We start from the raw sequence: 23,533 nt of genomic DNA, 5'->3' as shown, positions 1-23,533 counted from the left end.
AAGGGGGGAGAAGTAGAAGGAAGATTCGTATGCTCCATTTGATCGGGTTGGTCAACATCGTAGTAACCTTCGAAAATAGATTGGTTTTTACGAGGCATAATTCTAAAAGACAAGCAAATGTTAAAATGTAAATTTTGTTCCTTCGATCGTAACTAATATAAAATGTTTAACATTTTTTTGTTCTTTTCCCTTTTTATTCTCGCTTAGGCAACAAGTAATTTTTCGTATTTTTATCGATTCATATAACTTAATTAAAATATTAATTTTATTAGATATTTACTCGATATTCTTAATAAATATAACGCATTGCAGTATTTTTGTTTTCCTTTATTTATTTTTTGAACGTATTTTTAATATCTTTTATATTTTATTGTTTAATATTAGATATATATAAATAAATAATATTATAACAAATATTAAAGCAAATGAATATTTTTTTAGAATGCAAATTTGGAAATTTTATTATTGGCCAATCAATATAAAATTGGTTTTGTAATATACGATAAAAAAAGAAACTGTAACAAAACGAAAAGAAATTGTACGCATATACGTGGTTTAACTCTTGCTCTTGAAGAACGATAAGATTTCGAACAAAAAAATAAAACCTCATGCTCATCCGAACGCTGTCTTGCAGATGGTACTAACTAGTGACGTCATCTTCTGTAAACTTGACAAGTTTTACTTTACGTCCTGGGAAGAAAAAATAAGTTTTATGTTAGTTTTGCCTAACTAGCGGTTGATCTAATTGATTGTTGCCCTTTTGAGATAATCTCTTTGACGATCTTCGTACTATGATTCATCCGAATTTTTTCTTTAACGAATTATGTATTAATGAAATTTACTTATTGCTTGTAATTGTACGATGTAGAGAAATGATTATCCTAAAATTAATTTCGAAAACGATTAATTAATTTTTCAAAAATCATCCAACAACATTTGGTCCATCTTATTTATACGTTTTAATTTTTTTTTAATATATATTTTTTCCTTTTCTTTTTATCTTTTTTTTTCGTCTTTTTCAAGGAAATAATTAAACGCATTAAGATAAAATCCGAGTATCTAGGTCAATTACGCATTATCGTAAGCTAATACGAAACGGTTCGCTTCACGCTTCCGTTCTTTATTATTCACCAATTCCCCATTCTGACGTAATAATCATGATTGATAAAAATGCGCATCGCGAAAGCAAAGATTATCATTGTCATAGTCATCACCTTTGTACTCTTTTTATTCCTTGACATTTCATGGTCGTCACGGTATAACTATGATTTCAAATTAACCATGATAAATTTATTTTAACAACCATAACAATTTTCATTTCGTAACAATCCTATATTGTAAAATAAGAATAGAATTTTTATTTCTTTTTTTTATTTCAAATATACTTTTTTCTTTTATTCCCATATTATATACTACTAATTAAGTATAATAATAATTCATCAAAGTGACATATTTCTAAAAAATATTTCACAATTTTAAAAAAAAAAAGAAAAAAACCCAAACAATTATAATAATAATCGAGTAGCAAGAAACAATTATCATTAGTTACCGATCGTTAACTTTAAATGCGAATTATCAAAATGATCAAAATATATTCAAGTAATTAATTGTATAAATTCTAGAACATTGATATAAACGTTGTAAAAATTTTAGAATGTAATTACTTATCTACTCGAAGTTAGAAATAGTCAGTCGGGTTATGATAATATTAATCGTAAAAATAATGCAAGACGATATATTTATCATAGTGGGATAACTAACTAGCGGTCGGCTTCTCAAATCGACTATTAAATGATTACGAGGTTTAACCATTAACGTTAGGAATGTAAAAAGAAAACACTTTGAACAGAAACACCTTTCTCGATCGACGATCTTCGATCGTTGTTGATCGTTTCAACGTGTTGCCGTATTTAACCCCGATCGGACCTTCCGCAATTACACGTTCACGGAAAAAGTGAAGAAAAGAAAGAGAGAGGAAGAGAAAGAGAGAGAGAGTGAGAAAGATAGAAATAATGTAACCAACAACAACTCGTCTCTTTTCCTAAGACAGCATTTTTTAATAAATGGCTTGTTAACCTAACACTCGCAATCTCTTTCGAAACTTTCACGTATCGTAATGCAACACACGAAAGTACCTTTCATTCAGTTTTTATACGATCTTCCATCTTGCTAGTTTAAATAATCTTACGATTATTATTATGAATTTTTTTTCTTTCGTTAACTTTGACTTTTTCTTTTCTTTTTCTTTTTTTTATGTTAATCTTTTATTTTACTTTAAAAAATAATATTCAAGTTACGATCGATAATGTTTAAACGTTGTTATAAAATTTGAATACGATCGCAACTCAAAAATGAATTTTTCTTTTATCGAAAGCTATGATCTTTCTTCTTTAATTTTTAATTTCTTTTTATTTTATTTAAAAAAGTAAAAAGCAAAAAATTCTATATATATATATATATTAATCTTCTTTCAAAAATTCGAATTCTTATTTTCCATTTTATATTTGATTTCTTTTATTAAATATTTTCTCTCATGCACTACTCACTAACATTCTTCTACAATTTTGCAGTCTTAAAATGTTCATCAACGATAATTAAAAAAAATATGAAATTTAAAAAAAAAACCGACGAATATTACATTCGTACAAATTTACCAAATATTATTACGGTGACTCAAATAGCGTAGAAAATATTTGTAACATTTATTCTCGACGATATTATCAGAAAATTTTGAACACGAAAATATAACCAAGCGGTCTCTTTGACGTAGCCGATGAAAACGTCATCCTCGTAGTCGGTTTAATTAAACGAATTATGCTCGCATAGCGTTACGTCCATTTATCAAAGACCTTGTTCTTAAAAAAAGAAAGAACGACGAGTAGTATCTTCTATCTCTATCTTTCTCAGATAAGAGGGTGAGATATACAACGTGTCTGCTGAAAGACTATGACAAAGACACTGAGAGATAGAAAACCATTTTAGTGTCTCTTCTAATAACTGTTCTAACGTCAAGGAGACCTAATACCTCACGATTTCAAAGCACACACACACACACACACACACACGCGAGAATACCTCTTTAATCTAGTGGTATAAGTATTGCACGCTAGAAAGCACGGTAAACTTAACTGATGTGAGAGGATTAAAAGACAGAGAGAAAAGGTTTGATTCAATAGATCGTTCGACCTATTCATATTCCTCTTTAATTTAGATGCAAAAATTTTCCACGTATAGTGTTCAAAAGACTGTGAAGTGTAATTATGCAAAATTATAGTTCTATTGTTTCTATTGGATTGATTTGAAGACAAATATTAGAATACCTTTTGTTTTTTCAGATTGAAATTAGCAAAATTAAATTTATCATAATTATTATATATCGTTATTAATTATAATCAAATTTATTATACTTATTTTATATAATGTAATTTAATGCAAGACGATTGAAATTTGAAAATAATTCATATTTTTTTATAATTAAATCCAGGTAATATCAAGAGTGCAATAATTTCATCCTAGGTAAATTAAAATTAATATAATTTTTGTATAATAACAAAACAATTATTTTGTAATAATTATAATTATAATCGCCAGTATATAAATTTATCAATAATTTATATGTTCTTGTGTTAAAATTATAGCCCCCACAAAAACAAAATTACACAATTTAACATTAGTTATACTTTTTACAATTATCATAAATATAATTATCAATTTAATAATAATAACTGATTTAAATTATAAATAATCTCATTAAAATTAAATAGAAAGATAGTATAATATTGATGATGATTATAATATTATCGTAAATTCCAATGAATAAAACCAACCCACACGTGCGTTTATCCTTAATTTACTCTGAGAATTTCTGATCGAATCAAATTCATTGACTGGATATTCACGTCCGGTTTCTACAGTGCCAAGAAGAACTTCATTTTACATATCGTGCGTGTCCAAGCTCGGAGAGTACCAAGAAGAAATTTCATTTATCAGTAACGTCTGAAACGTCCCCACATGTTCTTACTGGGTCACATTTTCCTCTCCATAAAGTATATTCGCATTGCTGCTAAATGTTTGCCATGAGTTTGCTTAACGCATCTCGATTTACTTAAGTCTCTTTTATACGTGTGTTGTTGTGTGTTATTTTAATTACATGCACAAGGTCACGATCCCCTTCTTCGTTTAACCCGTTTCGCGTTACGAGAAATGCAAGAATTCCCGTACGAATGCATAAAAGCGTTTTTAAATTATATTTCGCCGTTTGCGAACGTAAAATATATAAAAGGAAAAAGAAAAAGGAAAAAAAATGTCGATAACCAATTTGCATGTACCTACATGTGTATAATATAATTTTTCTTATCGTTTGACTTATTCGTTTATTTTATTTTTTTTATCTTTTTTCACTTTTTATTTTTGTACTTGTCATAAATTACGGGCCATGAGATTGCGTAACGCGTTCCTTTTTTACTTGTTACTTAGGTAGATCATTTTTTATTTTGTCGATAAAATAAATAGGCGTCCTTGAAAAATGTTTTTTATTTTTTCTTTCTTCTTTTTTTTTTTTCAAGAAATTGTTATCGGTTGATGATTCATTAGCATAATTTATTATTCTATTTCTGTCGTGTTTGAAAAAGGTGATCAAATGTTCTTGTGGCTTTTTATATATATATACATATATACGTGTGCGTTTTTATATGTAAATCATAGTTTGATGCAACACTATCTGCGCATATGCTGTTCAGATAAGTGTGAAGTGTCATTACGTGAAATTACAATTGCATTATTTCTATTGGATTAGTTCAGACATAATTTGGGGACTTTTTTTAATTTTTGGATAATAATGATCAAATAATAATTATAATTATTAATAGAGTAAATCTATCGACAAATAATGCATTCCTATATACATTTATTGATGTGGTATGTATATTGAACATTATTTCAATTTCAAGAATACTGGAAAACCATTTATTTAATATCTGTACAAACTTATTGTTAAATAAAAATAATTAACGAACATGGTAGAGATATTCGACTACTTCAGACTTAAAATCATACTAAACTATCATTCATCCTTACTATCTTGATCCTATATTATAACTTTCTCTGGAGAGAACGATATAAGTATCAACGTTTCCATATATACACATACATACACACATATACGCATTCTCGAAGGAAGATATATCAAACAGTGTTACGATCTAACACGATAGGAAACTATTGGAAGATAATTTACGCTCGTTAATCTCGATAAAATGACTAATCTAAGTATTTACCAACATTTATTTTCATTCATCGAATATAAAAGACATTTCAATTAATAGCAATTAATTATTGTCTCTATTCATCTTCTTTTCAATGATTAGATTCAATTAATTCTTATAAAAAAAAGGCTATTGAAATAAATTATGATTATTTTCTTAATTATTTTATTACGCAAACTTTTAAAGCACAAAAATCTTTAAGCTCGACGATTTAAATGAGAATAAAAAATGTATTTAATTAAAATTTTTGATTTATTAAGCCAACAATATATATTTTTGATTAATATTTTTAATTAATATTTTGTACAATTAACGATCAATATGTAGAAGTATTTTAATTACTATGTATATTATACTAATGATTTTGGCCACGTTCAAAAATTAATAGGGTTCAGAACTACGTTGGTCGAACAAAACACCACACGCAATAATTAAATAATTAAATAATTAAAAAAAATATTAATTAATCAATTCTATTATATTATAATAAAAATATTTATCAATATACAATATATTTTGATCATTTATATTACATACAAATATTTCATTATAAATAGAAAAGAATTTATTTAAAAATATTTAAAAAAGGACTCCCCTATTGACCCGTTAAATACCAAGTTTGCATTTATGTATGAGAGGAAAAAAGGATTGGCGCCGTATATTATCGAACTATACATATATGCAAGAATTTAGCACATGTAAAGAACCGAGAAAAAAAAAGAAAAAGAGAATATTTTGTAAATAATCATTTGAGTTGTGTTGTATATCCGAGAAGAGTTTGTTCGATAACGACGAACCGGCTTTTGCTCTTTCTCCCCTCTCTCTCTCTTTTAATTTTAAAGCCAAGAACAGAATCTGTTACATTGAAAGAAACTCTCTCTTTCTCTCTCACAATCAGCTTACATCGTTGTCAGAAAGTGACGCAGGGGTAATTCCCGAGGTCGGGCGTTAGCTGCTTATGCGTTCCTTGTAATTAGAATGAGAACACGACGACTGAATACTCAATGAAGGAAGAGAACTGAGTAACTTCTGTCGGCGGATAAAACAAAAAAAAAGGAAAAAAAAAGAAAAGAAAGAAAGGGGAAAAAAGAGAATCGTTAGTAGTCCGAGAAGTTGCCACAGTGACTGGCATTCCTCCTTGGTTAAAACGTGTCCCCCATATTTCCTCCAACCCCTTTCTCCCGATCTGACTACTTCCAACCTCATTCCCCACTATACACTACCAACCCTAACTCGATCTACTATTTTATCATTCTCTTCTTCATCTCTTTCGCATAAATCCTCTTTCTAACTTTTACATTGAGATATGCGTAGAAACATATTATAGTCAAAGACAGGAACAGAAGAATAAAAGCAGACTAATTTTCGGCTTTCACCCTTTTATGGTTACCGTGGAAAAAAAAAACAAAAAGAAAAAAAGAAAAAAAAGATATAAGGATAACGATTACCCGCTGAGATGACGACACCCTTTTCTGTTTCTTCTAATTCTACTTCTACTACTTCTACTATTTCTACTATTTCTACTACCACTACCATACAACTACTTTTAGATTATATTTCAGCAGGATGGCTAATTACATAGAGAGAACCACCTTTTCTCTAAAACCTTTTTCTTTTTTTAAAAGTCTTCCCTTTTTCCTTTCTTTCTTCCTTCCTTTTTTCCCTCTCTTTTGGAATTTCAATCGGATAAGCTATTCTTCTCTAACACCCACGCTACGATAATTCGAATCTTTCTTTCTTTCTTTCTTCTATGATTTCCACTGAATAAATATTTGAAGACGGAAAGAGAAAGGGAGAGAGTTTAAAAGCTTTTCGCTTTTCTAAAAGTAAAATTTCAATGATTTGATATTCTTTTGCTTGGACGATTGGTGATCGTTGATCGACCGATCCTAATTCATTTCTAATTCTATTTCATCTTTGTTCGTTTTCAATTTTTATTATAATTTTGTATTCTTTCTCAACTTATAACTTTTTTTTTTTATTATTTTTTTTTGTTTCTTTTTTGTAATCTTTTATTATCGTATTTCGAGCGATAAATTATTGATCGATTGTTACGATATCGTATAAATAATATGAATAGGAAAAAAATGGTAAAAACATGTTGACAGGAACATAGTAATATTACTTGCTTCCGCAAGAATAATTAAACGATAGTAACTGACATTGGCATAATTTAAGACACGATAATAGAGTTAAGTAATGTTTAAATACTCATCGATAACCGATATGCAAGTACTTAAAAAAATAAAAATACAAGACAAATAGAACTAAGAAAAAAAATATGGCCTTCAATTGTATCAACAAAAATACAAAAAATATGCAATTCAAAATGTTGTATGTGTCTGTGTTTAATTAAAATACAAATGATGCGTCACGTTGAAATATTTATCTGACAAATGTTTCAAAAATTATTCAAATAACTGATACCGGTAAAAAATGAAAGATAATGGTCACCGATGTCCTTCTATTTAAATATGAAGTCTGTTTTTCGCAGTTAATTTTGAACAAACAAACAAAAAGAAAGAAAAAAAATACGAAGCATAAGCGAGTATATAATTCAAGTGAGATCGTTGGGAAGATTTTTTTCGAAAAGGACAACAGATGGCAACGGACTAAAATGGAAGGACCAAAACTGAGAAAAAGGAACAGAAGGACGATAGAAAAAAAATAAGGGAAGATATAAATTAGGTCACAAATTATGCAGAAAAATCTACCAACCTTAAAAATTATGCTCAAAAAAAAATTAATTAAATACAAATTGATTTTCACAATTTTGTTACGCGAAACAACAAAACCTAAAACATAACCGAGTAAAACTCGGATAAAAATAAGCCAACTTATTTCTTAACAAAATATAAATAAATAAATAAAAATCTCCGAATTTTTAAATTGACTTCGAGACTTAGAGAAGTCAAATAAATTTCCGCATAACTAGACCCAATTATAATTGTAAACTTGGACCAATCAGTTCGCCGGACAAATTCAACGATAGGGGATGGTTGATGGTTGATGGTCGGAGCAATGATGATGGCGGATCGTTAAAAGGGACAACACATATAACTCAGACAAAAATCGATCTACCACGTCGGATTGGTTCTTCGAAGTACCGGATGCGTGACCGGATGCGGACTGATCATTCCGTCCAACTATCTTAGGTTTAACTTTCGTCCCACTGCTTAATAACGAAGGTAAAGGTACGCAGAGTACACGTTTATGAAGGTGAAGGTGAGTGAATGTGTTGATGTTTAAGTATCTCTCTATGTGCATACATACTTTACACATAGAATGTATTTGTATGTGTATTGAAGGAAAAAGAGAAGTGTCGCGTGGGCTGTAAGAGCTCGTTAACCGATCTCATTCGATCTATCTATTTTTCTCTTTCTTACACAGAACACAAAAGACTAGTAGATTACTAAACAGATAACAAATGGAAAGATCCTGTTTTCGTCGATTTTCCTTTTTTTCCTTTTTTTTTAAGGGAGCATACAAATGCATCTTATTTTCTATTTTTCTTTCTAATATTTGTAATATATAAAGTGTATTTTAGTTTTTATTTCTATTTCTTACATTTATAATAAAAAATGCACACATTTTCTTCTTTATTATTTTAATTTTTTTTATATTACTTTTTATCCATCTCCTATAAACATAACCATGAGAATAACCATAAAACTTATATCGACAATGAGTCATATTGTGAACTATGAAAACAAATTGAACGCAGTGTACGTCAGAGTGTAATCATTCCTATTACTTTCGCTTGACTAATGTTGCAACACTTATATAAGTAATACAGTTTTGTAAGTGTTCGTACTAATCTGTAGAATAGACAATTTATTAGTTGGAAAAATTAATTTATCTCTACGATAATAATATCTTTTTTGTCACGGTTAATCGATCAACTCGAATAATCTGGAAATCATGTTAAATTAATAGTAGTACATGTTTTAATTAATCTTTTTTTTATATATACATAACATGCGTTATTTGTATCGATCGATAAATTTGAAAATTACTACGTGAAAAAGAGAGAGAAAAAGTAATAACATATGCGTTGTAACAAGCATAAAACACAAAACACGTCGATGATGGTTCAACGAGTAGTCAGCGTGAATGGTTTTAAACCAGCTCTAAAAATATCTCAAACCAACTACAAAGATAAGTCCGAAACTCTCGAAAGTACGGTGTTCTGGTGGGCGGTTTATTAATGGGGCTCGGATTACTAAAAATCAAAATGATCGTAGGCGTAGGTGCTATAGATCTTCAGCTGTACCGATCTGACCTAATATTAAAACACCATTGTGACAATAATATTTATAAAGTAAAAAAAAAAATACGAACGCATCAAATTCTAAAATGAATTTCCATCTTAAAAAAAAATGTATATGGACGATCTTGTTCAATTTATTACAATTCTATTCTATTATACTTATACACCACATACATTATATTTATGATCAGAGAGAGATCCTATATATTACAATTTAATTCTAATCTAATTTTCATAATTCAATTCTACGTTGTTGTATACAATTTTTAGGATATCAAAATTTTATCTTTGCAATATAAAAATTGAATTGAAAATTAAAACACAAAGATGGACGACGTAGTTGAACCAACACAATTCTGCACTAATAAATCAAATTAAATTAAATTTAAATTTTGTGATCACGAACAAAATACATGGGAATATATATATATATATATAAAAATATGAAAGATTAGATAAAAATAAAAAAAAATTGTTGAACAAAAATAAATGTAGGATCTAGTTCAGTCTTGTGAAAACAAACAAGTATGCAAGTACATAAAATCAAATTATTATTATTATTAGATTGACGTAGATGTTTGTTGGTAGAGTCTTGACGTTTTAGTGGTTACATCGAACCCTATAACATATATAAACATATGCATATACATATAAAATTTATATATATATATCGAAAGTAGTATTCCTTCATATGTTGGGTTCCTTGCAAATAAACCGATGCTCGTAAATCCTCCTTTGGGTTTTCAACCCAAGGCTTTTCAACGGGTCCGGTGTCTATTAAAATTCCGGGACGACAGCTGGACGAGATGGTTTTAATAGTTTTTAAGTTACACCACCCAAACAATTTTTCTAATACAAATGTTTGATCAACAATCGATAAGCAAACGTTTTAAATACAAATGATTATATCTGTCTCGAATGAAATAATAATAATTTTTGCAAATTAATTATATGTACCTACTATTCGTATTTTACAATTAAACTTAATTAATTTTTGTTATAATAAATAATCTTAACACGATTAATTTACTGATGATTAATCGTTTGAGATTGTCAAAATTTTTCGTAGAATTCTTGTATTAACAATTTCATTGTCTTTTTGTAAACTAGAATTGAATTTATGCCAAATAGAATAAATAGTATTATCTTTATTTTAAAATAGCAATTTGAAAAAAAAAAGAAAAAAGAAAACAGAAATCAAAAATTATAATTAAAATGTCCCCAACACTAATTCTAAGTCTAAAATCGGGAACTCGACTAGAGAACAAAAAGTGTGTCACTAGTAACGTATAAAAGTGAGAGTGTTGGAAATTAACCAGTGGAACGATCCACAGCTGTTCAAATCGACCAGACAATATAAAAGTCTAATAAAAATGAAAGATAGAGAAAGAGAGAGAGAGAGTGAGAGGAGAGAGACAAAAAGCGAAACAAAAAATAATAAAAAATAAGTAATTAAAAAAAACAAAGAAAGAGAGAGAGAGAGAGAGAGAGAGAGGAAGAATATAACGATAAACTTCAGAAACGTTTTGAAAGTCTTGAACGTTTTGAACATCTTGAACGTTTTGAACGTTTTAAACATCTTTCTTGGTTGGAAACGTAAGAGTTACGACAGTTGCGGACACACACGCTCGGCCTAAATACGAATTGGGAACACCGAGACCAAAATCGTGTCTCGGGCTGCTGCCCTCTTCTTCTTCTTCTTCTTCTTCTTCTTATTCTGTATTGCGGTTCTGCTCAGAATAAACGCACAAGACTTCTTTTCGTCGTCGTCTCATCGTCATCGTCATCGTCGTTGTCGACAACGCACATGCCATCGCAAAATCGTCGTCGTTGTTATTTTCTTACGTTTTCTCTTTCCCTTCATTGCAAGTCCTACCGCGAATTGTACAATATGTGTTTCCGGTGGTATCACGAAACATTTTTTGGCAATGATATCATCTTAAGCCACGAGAGAGAATATAATATCTTTAATAGTTGAGTAAAAGAATATTAATCAGAATCGCGTAGGAAATCACTTTTGGTTGATGATATCAGGTATAACCAGAAACAAATTCTTTGTCATCTTTGTCATTTATTTCTGTCGAATTAGTACAGCAACAATTTTCTTGATTATCTGATATTTTGTTAAGAAATATGTCTTATTATATTTCAATAAATAAATATTTAAAAAATTATATAGGATATTGTTGAGTTTAATTCCTTTCTTAAAGTTTGAAGACTACTATGTATATTATAATATCAAAAATCTTATTGCATAGTATTGCATCAAGAACTATTAGATTACCTTGTATCATACATTTCTATTAATTAATATATGGCAAAAACTTTTTTGAATATTTAATTAATATTTTCAATATTTTAAATACAACATAAGTAATACGCCGCAAATTTGATTTAAACTCTTTTGTCCACTTACCAGAAATACATTTATCCTAACAAAAAAAAAAAAAAAGGAAAAAAGAAGGAAAGAAAAAGATGTCGCGTATGTGGCATTAATCTCGCTCAAACGCGATGTCGTATCTTTTTTATCTACCTTCCTATCTTTCTATTATTTGTAGAAAATTTTTTTTTGGAACGACAAAATTACTAAAATTGAAAAAGAAAATTATAAATCAAAAAAATAGAAAATATGATCGCATGGAATAGTTGCACGATACGACACATAAGATTTCGTAGGAATCTTTATCTGTGACGTTTGATGGCAAAAGTCAAAGGCGGCGTCTAGTTCTACGAGTAACATACAAGAGTGATTATCTGGAAATGAAAAAGAGGACAACGAGCAATAATCGTGAGCTTGATCTCTTTCTATCTCATTTTATTGTTTTCTTTTTTTTTTCTTTTCCTATCATTGACTTCACTCATTTTTATAACATCTTATTTAGCGACATGAGAGAAAGAGATAAAGAAAAAGAAAGAGGAAGAGAGAGAGAGAGAAAGAGAGAGAGAGAGAGTAGTACACGTAATTAGAGATTAATCGTTCGCTAATTTTATTTCTGAACTTCGGCACACTTTAAAAGCTCGCGTTTTACTACCGCGAAGGGGAGATAAGATTCTTATGTAAATGCGTAACACACGCTCTGGCAACTTGCTTGCTTTTATCTTGTACATACTCTCCCATTCAATGTAACTAAGAGAATGAGATTAAAAAATAAAAAATAAAAAGAAATAAAGAGTATCAACTCTCCAAAAGGAAAGAAAAAATCATCTTGTTTTTCTTTCTTTTTATTATTATGTCTTTTTTTTTTGAATAAGAAAAAATAAGTAAAAGAAAAAAACAAATTGAGGAAAAAGATTTGTTACAATAATTTAATTATACACGCGAGAAAAATAAAAATGCTGAAATAAATATAGATGAAAATATACGGATTCTTCAAAGTGTGAATTTGAACGATGACGATGCACCGGAATGAACCGAAATTCCAAAGTATGTGTATTTATGTGTGCGTGTACGTGAAATATATATCCATGTCCAAAATATCCAGAGTTCGAGCTTCGAAATCAGTTAACCATGCGCTCGTTCAGTTTAACTCGAGACGAGTGGTATCGCATTTCCTCATAGTTTCTAACATCTTTTCTGACATTATTTCTAACGTCCTTTCTAACATTCTGACTGACCGATGCAGGTAATACACACACATATTTATAGATATATATATAAACTGATGTTCGTTCGAGAGATAATCTTAGAAAATTCTTCGAAGAGATAGAGAGATAAAAAGAAAGATTGAAACATTAGGAAGAGAGAAAGAGAGAGAGAGAGAGAGAAATAGAGTGAGAATGAATCTTCCTATCTAAAAAGTTTTTCTCATGCGGGTTGACCTCCCATATATGCTGACATTTTCTCCCACTCTTCTGCTAATAAAGCTCAATTACTTAATTAGTGGGTTAAAGCGGGATACACACACTTGTGACGCAACAACCATAGATAAAATATTCCTAACTTACGTATTATGTTCCACATATAAAGTATGTCTACGTATTAATGTACAATATGAGCAAATGTATGTGTGTGTGTGTGTTCTATGCCTGTGATAATTTTAACCCACTTGACGAAATTTATCTACAAATATACGCATTCGTATTCGACCTAAAAATTGAGAAAATAATTGAACTCGATGAATCGGAAAACACTAGGAAACGTTAGTTATCGATAAAAACTTGACCCCCTTTTTACACGCACGTCCTTCACACCTTTAATACGTATGCATGTAAGTATATACTTATATCCCATTCCAATAGATTTTTTATTACTTATCCTTCAAGGAATCAACTGGTTTTTGTAATTAACTAACTTTATTATCTTGTACCTATCTTTCACTTCATAAGAATGACTATTTTCTTGTAATAATAATAATAATTATATATATATATATATATATATATATACATAATGTGTTACATACATTCCTTTATTAATAATCATTCTTGCTCAAAGGCTTAAGAATTAATACAAAATTAAAGGTTAATACATATTACAATATTTTTATAATATATCTATTATATATATTTATTTGATGATAATATACATTTTGATGACAATAATATTCTACAGTATATTAATTATTATTATTATTAATATATGTCATAAAATATAATGTATTTTTATCAATATTAAATATTATACAAGGGTGGGTTGAAAAGTATTGAGCCTCAAACTTTTTCTTAGATAATAGTGAGTTTGCCCTAAAAAAAATGCTTTCCATGTTAGACTCGAAACTTTTCAACCTATCCATGTATTTTATTTAATTATAGTATTTCAGTGTTTTAAGAAAAGAAGCAAATTATTTTGAACGTTCTAATGGAAATGCAACGATTTCTATTCGTTTCTAACGGCGAACTAATGTTAATGGGTAAACAGTTTTCCATAGAAAAATACCTTAGTTCGCAATCGATAAATAATTCAACTCGTTCGTCTATCGAAAACGCGAGTAATTTTAAAACGTACGTTCATTTGAATACGAATTTTTAACGGATTGTCCGACGCGAAAGTTAAAGTAAAAAAAGAAACATTTCAAGGGGAAATGCATGGGTCCTTGTAATGCCTACCGCGTTACGCAACATGATGATTGGTATTAAAAGTAACTAACACACTAGTTTAATATACACGTATACGAGGTGTCTCGCATATGCATGATTATGTCTTCCCGCTTTTACCTTTTATTTTTTTATTTTCCTCTTTTCCTTTAACCTTTTGATCAAGATGATATTAGAAATCAAAGAATCATTAGTGGGGTCACAACTTGTCCATTAATTTATTAATACAAATTTGAAATTAAGTTTCTTTCAAAAATGCCCTATGTCTTGAACGTGACTCCTAAAGTTCAGCAAATCAAATTCTTATGAAATATTTAATGATAATCAAAATTTGTGAATAAGTCATTTGATGTGCAATATTAATCGAATTTGAACTTAGGATTCTAATTGTTTATTAAAACAAATTATTTGTTTTGCAAGTTTTTTTAATCAAATTTTCATTATACCCAGACATTGTGTATTTAAATAAAATTAAAATATTAGAATAGATATGTGAAAAAGATTCTATTTAGTCTACGTGAACGATTGTACCGATAAAAATGCAAACACACAGAGAGACATTGAACGTTTTATAAAAATCACGAAGAGTCTAACCGTTTGATATCACATTCTCGAATCACCAAGTCAAATCGAACGTTAATACTATGAAAAATTGTACGCATATAGGTGTGTATGTTGATACGTAAATGCGATTCTCCGATAAAAAGTTTTCCGTTGTATTCTTTAGTTCTTCTGTCTTATTTTTATCAGCTAACCTTATCAATTTATTGTGCATTGAACTCAAGATTCTATACGCAATGATAGTTATCGTGTTTAATTATAACAATCTTATTAAACATCAAATATTTTATTTTTCTTGATAACTTTTTTCTTAAATTGTAAAAAATCGAATTTGTGATTGGTTTCACAGGAATATGAAGTTTTATCAATAAGTAAATAAACCTATGAGATACGATTCTTTATAAAGTTCACTTTTTCGTAAAGCATAAATTCATGAATGAAAATCATGAGAGAATTTAACGCGCGAGCGTTCCATTAAAAATTTAATTAACAAAATAAATATATTTATACGATCGAAATATTGTAAAAAGTTATCACTTTTTCGCGAGGCATTAATTCGTGATTGAAATTCATATGAAAGAATCTGACGAGCAATCAATTTAAAATTTTATCCAAAAAAATAAAAAAATAAACCAATATTCTTATATGCGATCCAATTATTTAAAAAGCTATCACTTTTTCATGAAGTATAAATTCGTGATCGAAATTCATGAGACAATATATGACGAGCAATCGATTAAAAATTGTATGTCGACAAGAGATATCAAACATGTGATCCAGTTATTAAAAAAATAAAAAAGGATCACTTTTTCCATCGAAAATAAAATCAAAATTTAAAATTATAATTAAAAATGATCAGTTAATGAGAAAATGACGAGCTTTCTGTTCTCGTGAACCTAATCATCAAAAAAAAAAACGTGATCCAATTGTGTAAAAAAAAAAAAAAAGATACAAGATTAAAATGATCCATGACCACAACAGATAATATCCCAAAGATATTTTCTATTAAACTCGTTAAGAGAGAACTTATCTTTCTTAGAGAAGAATAAAAAGGGCTTGGTAAGATTTGTTCATTCCTAATCTGTGAGAGCGGTGCGTTTAGGTGGCTACTTAGGATGATCGTCACGTAGGAAACGAGTTGGCCCTTGGTGGCCTTAGCCGGTGTACGAGAAAAAGAGGCCGCTCCTATTATTAAGGAAAAAAAAATGAGAAGGAGAAAAAAAAAATATATAACGTTCATGGGTTTTCGTTGAAACCAGCACGAATCCATCCATCTCTCTCGCTCTTTTCACCATAAGAAAATAAAATAAAAAAAGAATTAGAATGAGAGAAGAAAAAGAAGAAGAAGAAGAAGAAGAAGCAGAAAAAGAAGAATAAAAAAAGAAGACGAAGAAGAAAAGTTTAGCAAGGATCCCGTGCTTGAATACTGTTGGCTAGCAGGAATAGGAACAACATCAGCAACAGTAACAGTAACAGTAACAGCAGCAACAGCAGCAGGCCAGTCATCGGCCATCGGCTTCACCTCATCCTCCCTTCTCTCCCCCAAAAAGCATCTGCGGACTCCCGAAACACGTCAGCGCAGCATCCTTCTTCTCTTCTACCTGAGAACGATTTAAAGAGAAAGAAGGAAAGAGATGGAACGAGACATTCTCTCCTCACCTGGCCCCTTACTCCCTCTCTTTCTCTCTTTCTCTTTCTCTCTCATTCGCATCACGTTTATACCAACTACATTATTTCTCTTTATCTTATTTTTCAGTCCATTCAGAGAACCGGCTATCGTCCAGTATTACCCCTCTCTCTCTCTCTCTCTCTCTCTCTTTCTTTTTCTTTTTCTTTTCTTACTTATTCTCATACCTTCTATCTTTTGTCAATCGATCTTGTCCACTGAACCAAACCATCTCTTTCTCTCTCTTTCTTGCTTTCTTTCTTACTCACTCATTGCAATTCCCTTGAAACATGAATGGCACTGACGGTCAAATCGTTCTTACTTTTTCTTTTATTTTTCTCTTTCATATTCCAGGAGAAAAAATATTTGGTAACACTTTTTTTCTTTTTCTTAATCATTTGTATATGGACAAAATTTGTTTATTTTATGTCTATTTTACTGAATAATGTGCGTGCAATTTCGTACACGTAAGAAAAAACAAGAAACTTTAGAGACTAATACATAAAACAAAAGCAATAAACAATAAAAAAATAAATAAACGTTTCCTTGTATTTTCGGTGCAATATTTTCTCGTTAAAATTACAAGAAAAGGGTTTGTAATGTAAAATATAAAATTACGATCGAATTGAAGGTGGAAGATGAGATGAGTGGAAGAACGGTTTTATGACGGTCACGGTTACTTTGATCATAGATTCAACATGCGTGTCCTCTGTGACTTCGTTGCGCGTAGGTGTACACGGAGAAAATAAAAAACAAATAGAAAAAAAATATCTGTAAACGTACGCGGAAAAACAATTAAAAATTTTTTTCTTATCGGTAATTGTTCCTTTTGCAATGATTAAGACTCCGGAAAGGTTTTACGGACTTCAACGAACGAATGAACAATGAGAATCGTCAACTACGATGTTGATGATCGTACGGTATGAATTCAAACAGAGTTTAATTAATATAAATAAACGGGTTGGCCTCCATTAAAACAACAGCGTCATTACTATCTAGACGAGTTTTACATATTCATATTAAAATTAGAATTCCATTAAGAGAGGAAAAAAGCAATACTGTGGAATAAAATTTATTGCGAATTTTTAGCCCTTCCTCCAGATCTCAAAAATTAACTTATGTACAATTAGAAATAAATTATTTCAATTTGTCAGAATTGTTCGAAGGCTTTTTTTAAATTATTTTTTTGGTATTAATTGTTTTTTTTCATAATGATGTTTATATAAACTAACCTTGAACGACGAGGAGTAAAGTAATCAAAGCGATCACTCGGATATGCATCCTTTTAATCTTAATTTTCCTTGAGATGAAGGATCACTGTAATCGATGACGACGAATTGATTGAAATTATTTATAAAAAAAAAAAACAATAAAATTTCTTTAAAATAACAAAGAAAGGATCGACACAATGGCACTTGTGGTTAAATTAATGCAAAAAAAAAATGCAAAAATTAAAATAAAAAACGTTTCACTAAACTCAGGCCTACGTTCGTCTCTTGTTAAACGATTAGCTTAAGCGTAATTAATCGTTAACTTTTACTTCACGAACGTGGAAGAGTATAATCAAAGTCGCGTCCCGAAGGGTATTACACTCAATAGGGGATATCGAACACGTATCCACCGATTCGATGTGGATACTAAATAGAAACTGAGAGAACGGGCGCGCGTGGTATCCGAAGAACGACGGCTGAATCGCGCCCCCGGCTTTTTACGGGGACCTGCGCACTACGATTGCGCGATAAATGCGCTGCTTTATTGCGCAGCCATACATATTACCGCCAAAATCAAATTTTATATCCGATCTTGTATTAAAACTTATCTATACTTTTCCAACTTTATTATTATGTGTTCGTTTTATATTAATATATGTATATATTATAAATATGAATAAACAAATAATATAGTCGAATAAATTTGAAATAAAATTATAGTAAAAAAGAAAAATGTATATAATGCAGGTCGAAAAGTTTTCAATCTCGACGAACAAGAACTTGCTTTTTTTCTTTTAAATAAAAATGAGTTTGACCGAAAAAAGAATTATTTCTATGCTAGGCTCAGTACTTTCCAACATAAAAAAAACATAAATAAATAATAATAAAATAAAATAAGAAAAAAAAACATAACTAATATGTAAATAAAATAATAAATAAAATGTAAAATAGTAAATAAAATAATAATGAAAAATTCTTAACTTTATTTTATTTTTTTGATTCATTTGATAAATTAAAAATTCATCGGTAAAAGAATTCTTTATATACATTAATGCATTATGAATCAATTTTTGTAATCTTATGATCTATGTAGTCGAACACGTTAGACGATACCACCTAACACCAGCTTCGCGTTGTGAATGTGGAGTTATTGGAATGAACGCACGTGACAAGCGTAATATACACGCATTCGTGCACGTTTAGCTAGCTAACAATAAGCACAAGCTTCTTCATTTCTATCATCCATTCACTTCATCTTTAATATTTCTAATTGGAATGTGCTAAACGAGTTTAGGTGGAAATGATATTTTCTTAGGTGCAAATTTACGAACGTAAATTTGAACTGTTTTCCTGAAGAGAGTTTCAATGAAGAAGAAAAAGAAGCAAAAAGCAGACAAATTATCTCCTCATTCGTAATCTCGCGTCAAAACTAAAAAATTTAAAAATACAGAGTGGGTCAAAAATTTCTAAGTAATTATAATATAAAAATTAAATATAAAACCACTTACATATACATATTTAACTTTTAATGGGTTAACAAATTAAAGTAATGTAAGAATATTTAATACAAAAATATTTACATGTCTTTTATTTAAATATAAAATACTAAAACATTATCAATATATAAAAAAATACTATATACAGTAATACTTATTAAGTTATAAAATATCAAACATTTATTGCAAATAAAAACTACGATTTCTTCTCCCGCTTATTTAAAAATAAACTTCCAACATTATTTATCGACGTAATGCGAAATATTGTTAATAAAACTGCAAACCAGAAAAAACTGACTTTAATTGTCTAAATTAATAAATCATCTCTATCCTGACAGCCTGTATACAATTTTTGATAAATCGTAACGAACGTATATATTTGTTACAACTAACGTATTGCTTGCATATTAATAAATAAGATATGAAATACGAATCTTACTTCCGCTATTTAAAACGTATACACTCCTCATCGATATTCGTAGATACAGTATGACTTACGAATGACTAACCGTGCTACAAAAAAGTCTGATGTCATATTTGTGGCCATGCATGCATCCGATTACCAAATTAATTCGGGCCTATCTTTTTTTTCTTCATCATTGTTTTCTAAATAAAAATTTATTACCCGAGAAAGAAGATCGTAGAAATCCATTATGAATCTACCCACAACTTTCCTCGAATATTTCTTCTTATTTTATTTTTCGCCATATTAATTTTTCCAAGTAATCATCATTCCAAATAATTGTCTACGTAATCGATGATTAAATACAATCGTTTTATCGTCCTTTACTAATATAAGCACAAATTATTCCAAAGTGATTACGAATACATTAAAAAGCAGAAAATTCCGAAAATAAGTTTAAATAAAAAAAATTAATTTCATGATTATTGAGATAAGCGAAACTAGTTGTTAGAATTTTTGCAACCACTAGGAATTAGCACAATGTGTTACCCCAAACGATTGATTATATTTGTAATATAATTTTTCTTTTTAACTGCTGAGAAAACAAAAAATCCGCTCACGAATTTTGATGAAACGATGAGGGTATAGAGTAAAATTCAAAAAACAAAATTTAAAGACAGGAAACGTTTGTGTTTAAAATTGATAAGACTAAGGTACAGAAATATTTGAATTTGTATATCCGCCAGGTGAATGCTTAGTATTCAACTCCTTGTAAGTATGTATCTTCTAAACTACAAACAAGGCCTTCATTTAAAAGTATATCGTAATTTTATGAATCATTTTTAGATATGAAGATACCTATTGGAAATGTTTAATTATCTCACACTGCTGACAGTGGTTTGAAAAACATTTGTTCAGTCTAATATTTCATAGCTTATCGACAGGGAATAACTTCATGCTTCGAAGCGTAAAATATGTAGAAACATGCCTGGTAAACAAACATCGAGTGTCGACATCTAACGAGAGGACTATGTAACTATATTACTAAGGACAAACCTGCAACATTACCGACCGAACCAATGATTTTTTCTGTAATTATTAAAAAAATCATTTAACCAATTGTTATGTTTTCTATATATATATATATATAGACACAAATAATGATTCAAAATAAAATGTAAAAACAAATGAAGTTAATCTTATGTATAAGAAAATAATTAGTTTACTATTAAAAAAAAATGGATTATTCTTATATGTCGAGAGACAGAATTCCATAGGTTTATTTAGCTAAAACATGATTGGTCGGCATCTCGTAGCGGTCCTAAACCCCACCACGAGCGTTGGATCAAACCGGATGCGTCGAGGAACGACGAGACAAAGGACGCTTTTGTACGCGCAAGCAGAGAGGCGCCATCTTCGTTTGTCAACGGACGTCAAGGTGTCTGGTCGTTGGGAGAGGAGGTTGTCCTTTAGAAGAAAGAAAGAAAGGAATAAAAAAGAAGGAAGAAGAAAAAATAAAACAGTCATTAAGAATAACAAGTGCTCGTAAAGATAATCGCATAAAATTGTAACGCATATTTCGAATGAATACAATGACATGGCGTCTACCGAATTTGAAAAACGCAAAGAGGAAGAATACGAAATGCAGCTGTTGGGCTTTCACTCGAGAGCCGTTAATGCAACACGTAAGAGAACTACGACGATGATGAAGCTGTTCCACTGCCGCTGTTTATTTCGTTCCCTGTTTAATCCGACGAGATTTTTACATAGACAAGAGTCTTTTCTTTCCATTTAGGGTTATGATGTTTCAGTCGTTGGGCGAGTGAACTCTGGGTCATGTAGTTTTGATCATGACTAGAGTCACACTCGTCCAACGCTTGAAATAATTTCACCAAATGCATTACACCATCGATTGAATTTTGAAACTAACTTTCCTTTTTATTTTTCTTTCTTTTGCTAAAATTCAGCTTTGTTTTCAAATAAAAAATTTTATTTTATTATTCCTCTGATATTTATGTCTTCTACATTTGTTCTACCCTTATCCAGCATGATACAATGTAGAGTTTTTTACTTTTATTTTATTTTTTCCTTTTTTTTTTATCAATTAAAATTTTATTATTTATACTTTCCTACCTTTTTATTTTTGCTAAATACAAATCGTTTGTCAATGTCTTAGCTTTTTTCAATATATCCATATGTTTCTTTTTTTTTTTTTAGTGAAAAATATAGTTTATGAAGCTATAGAATCAACATGTAAAAAGTTATGCCAAACTTTGCAAGATAAATATAATTGTGATAAGAATGAGTCAAGAGAGCTTAAGGAGAATGAAAAAAAGTTAATACAGATTTATAATGAACGTGCAATGCCGCATTTAAAACTCATAGAGGTAACCGTAACTCTAAGTTATTTATAGCTTTTATTTTTGTTTTTATAAAAGTTACGAAGACTATATCTTTGATTTCTTTTTAGAGTATCGTTAAGAAATACATTTCTATACCTAAAAATGTGCTGTTAGATGAAGATAAATGCCAGAGTGTTCAATATACCGAAGAAGAATATGAACTGTTAGAGGAACGTTTAAAGACTTTACAGCAAAGAGCTAAGAGGGTATGCAAAAATAATGTATAATTCTAACATCACATCATCATTAATATGGTTCTTTATTGTATTATGTTTCCAGGCTACTTTGTTAAACGCAGCGTTGAAAGAAGAACTAACTATGGTAGATCAATTAGAAAGTTATATCGCTAGAAGCAACAAGATGTGTGATTTAGTTGAAAATTTTTCTATGCATCAAGATGACAACAGCGAAGTTATGTACGAAGTACTGAAACATTACAAAGATCTTTATAAACAGTTACTTGCTATGCAACCCGAAACAGAAAAAGTGAAATATAATTCATTAGAAGATTTCAAAGGTAAAGACTACGATTTTGATAGCCTTTGATGGTTATTCCAGTCGTTGATTTTCAAAACGTTCTCCAACATTCATTGCAACATGGAGTTTTTACATGATATATTTGTATATAGTACGTAAGAAATTTTCATATTTAAATCTTCTACGGATCTCAAATGAATTTTATAGATACATATTTTTATCATTGCAATAAAGTTTTTATATTATATATATTAATTTTTTTTATATATAACTAAAGCACACAAGAATGTTTCAAGAAATACCTAAGCTCAATGAAAATATTCAAAAATTTAGTATTAAGCAATAGTCGACAACGAATATTTCTAATTCCTGTTTTATCGACATGAACTTTCATCGATATCGTACCAACAAGTGCTGCTATCTATCCCTTCAATCATTTAAAACATCAAAATTACTTTTCCTGAAAATAAAAAATAAACTAACCTTTGTTTTACATTTTTACAAAATTTTAAAAAGTGATATTTATCGTTAACCTAATAAAAAGAAGAAGAAGAAGATATTTATCGTTCTTAAGAACTGCCATCAAGGATATTAAAAAGATCATACTCCTATATATATGTGAGTGTACTAACAACTTCAGATTATCCGCCATTACAATGTAGCAAAATGGAGTTCACGTAGAAATCTTGTTAAAAATAATTTAGGTGTAAACAAACGTGGAATAAAAACATGAGATATTTTACCAAGTA

The 23,533-nt window shown here is 29.5% G+C and overlaps 2 protein-coding genes across 2 annotated transcripts in view; one reads left to right on the top strand and one right to left on the bottom strand.

Moving 5' to 3' along the window:
* Nucleotides 1–18,450, bottom strand: part of LOC122522612 (protein amalgam-like) — a 70,365-nt gene extending 51,915 nt beyond the window's left edge. Inside the window, exon 1 of the mRNA XM_043643830.1 lies at nucleotides 18,028–18,450. Within this exon, the coding sequence (XP_043499765.1) occupies nucleotides 18,028–18,076 (49 nt within the window). The 5' untranslated portion in view covers nucleotides 18,077–18,450. The remainder of the gene's footprint in view (nucleotides 1–18,027) is intronic.
* A 2,778-nt stretch (nucleotides 18,451–21,228) lies between these two features.
* Nucleotides 21,229–23,533, top strand: LOC122522615 (protein MIS12 homolog). The gene is made up of 4 exons (XM_043643834.1): nucleotides 21,229–21,590; nucleotides 22,123–22,292; nucleotides 22,376–22,513; nucleotides 22,587–23,533. Exons 1-4 carry the CDS (start codon nucleotides 21,503–21,505, stop codon nucleotides 22,851–22,853), a joined length of 663 nt encoding a protein of 220 aa, XP_043499769.1. The 5' UTR covers nucleotides 21,229–21,502; the 3' UTR covers nucleotides 22,854–23,533.

The sequence above is a fragment of the Polistes fuscatus genome, unplaced genomic scaffold, assembly GCF_010416935.1.
Source record: "Polistes fuscatus isolate 324 unplaced genomic scaffold, CU_Pfus_HIC Scaffold5, whole genome shotgun sequence".
Classification (NCBI taxonomy): Eukaryota; Metazoa; Arthropoda; class Insecta; order Hymenoptera; family Vespidae; genus Polistes; species Polistes fuscatus.
The sequence above is the reverse complement of the archived record's forward strand: the minus strand, read 5'-3'. Positions and strand labels throughout refer to the sequence as shown.

Excerpts from the sequence above, each read along its gene's own strand:
- LOC122522615 (XM_043643834.1), top strand. The coding sequence starts at position 21,503 with ATGGCGTCTACCGAATTTGAAAAACGCAAAGAGGAAGAATACGAAATG. Across the intron at positions 21,591-22,122 it reads GAGAGCCGTTAATGCAACAC|TGAAAAATATAGTTTATGAA; the intron begins GTAAGAGAACTA and ends TTTTTTTTTTAG. Across the intron at positions 22,293-22,375 it reads CGCATTTAAAACTCATAGAG|AGTATCGTTAAGAAATACAT; the intron begins GTAACCGTAACT and ends ATTTCTTTTTAG.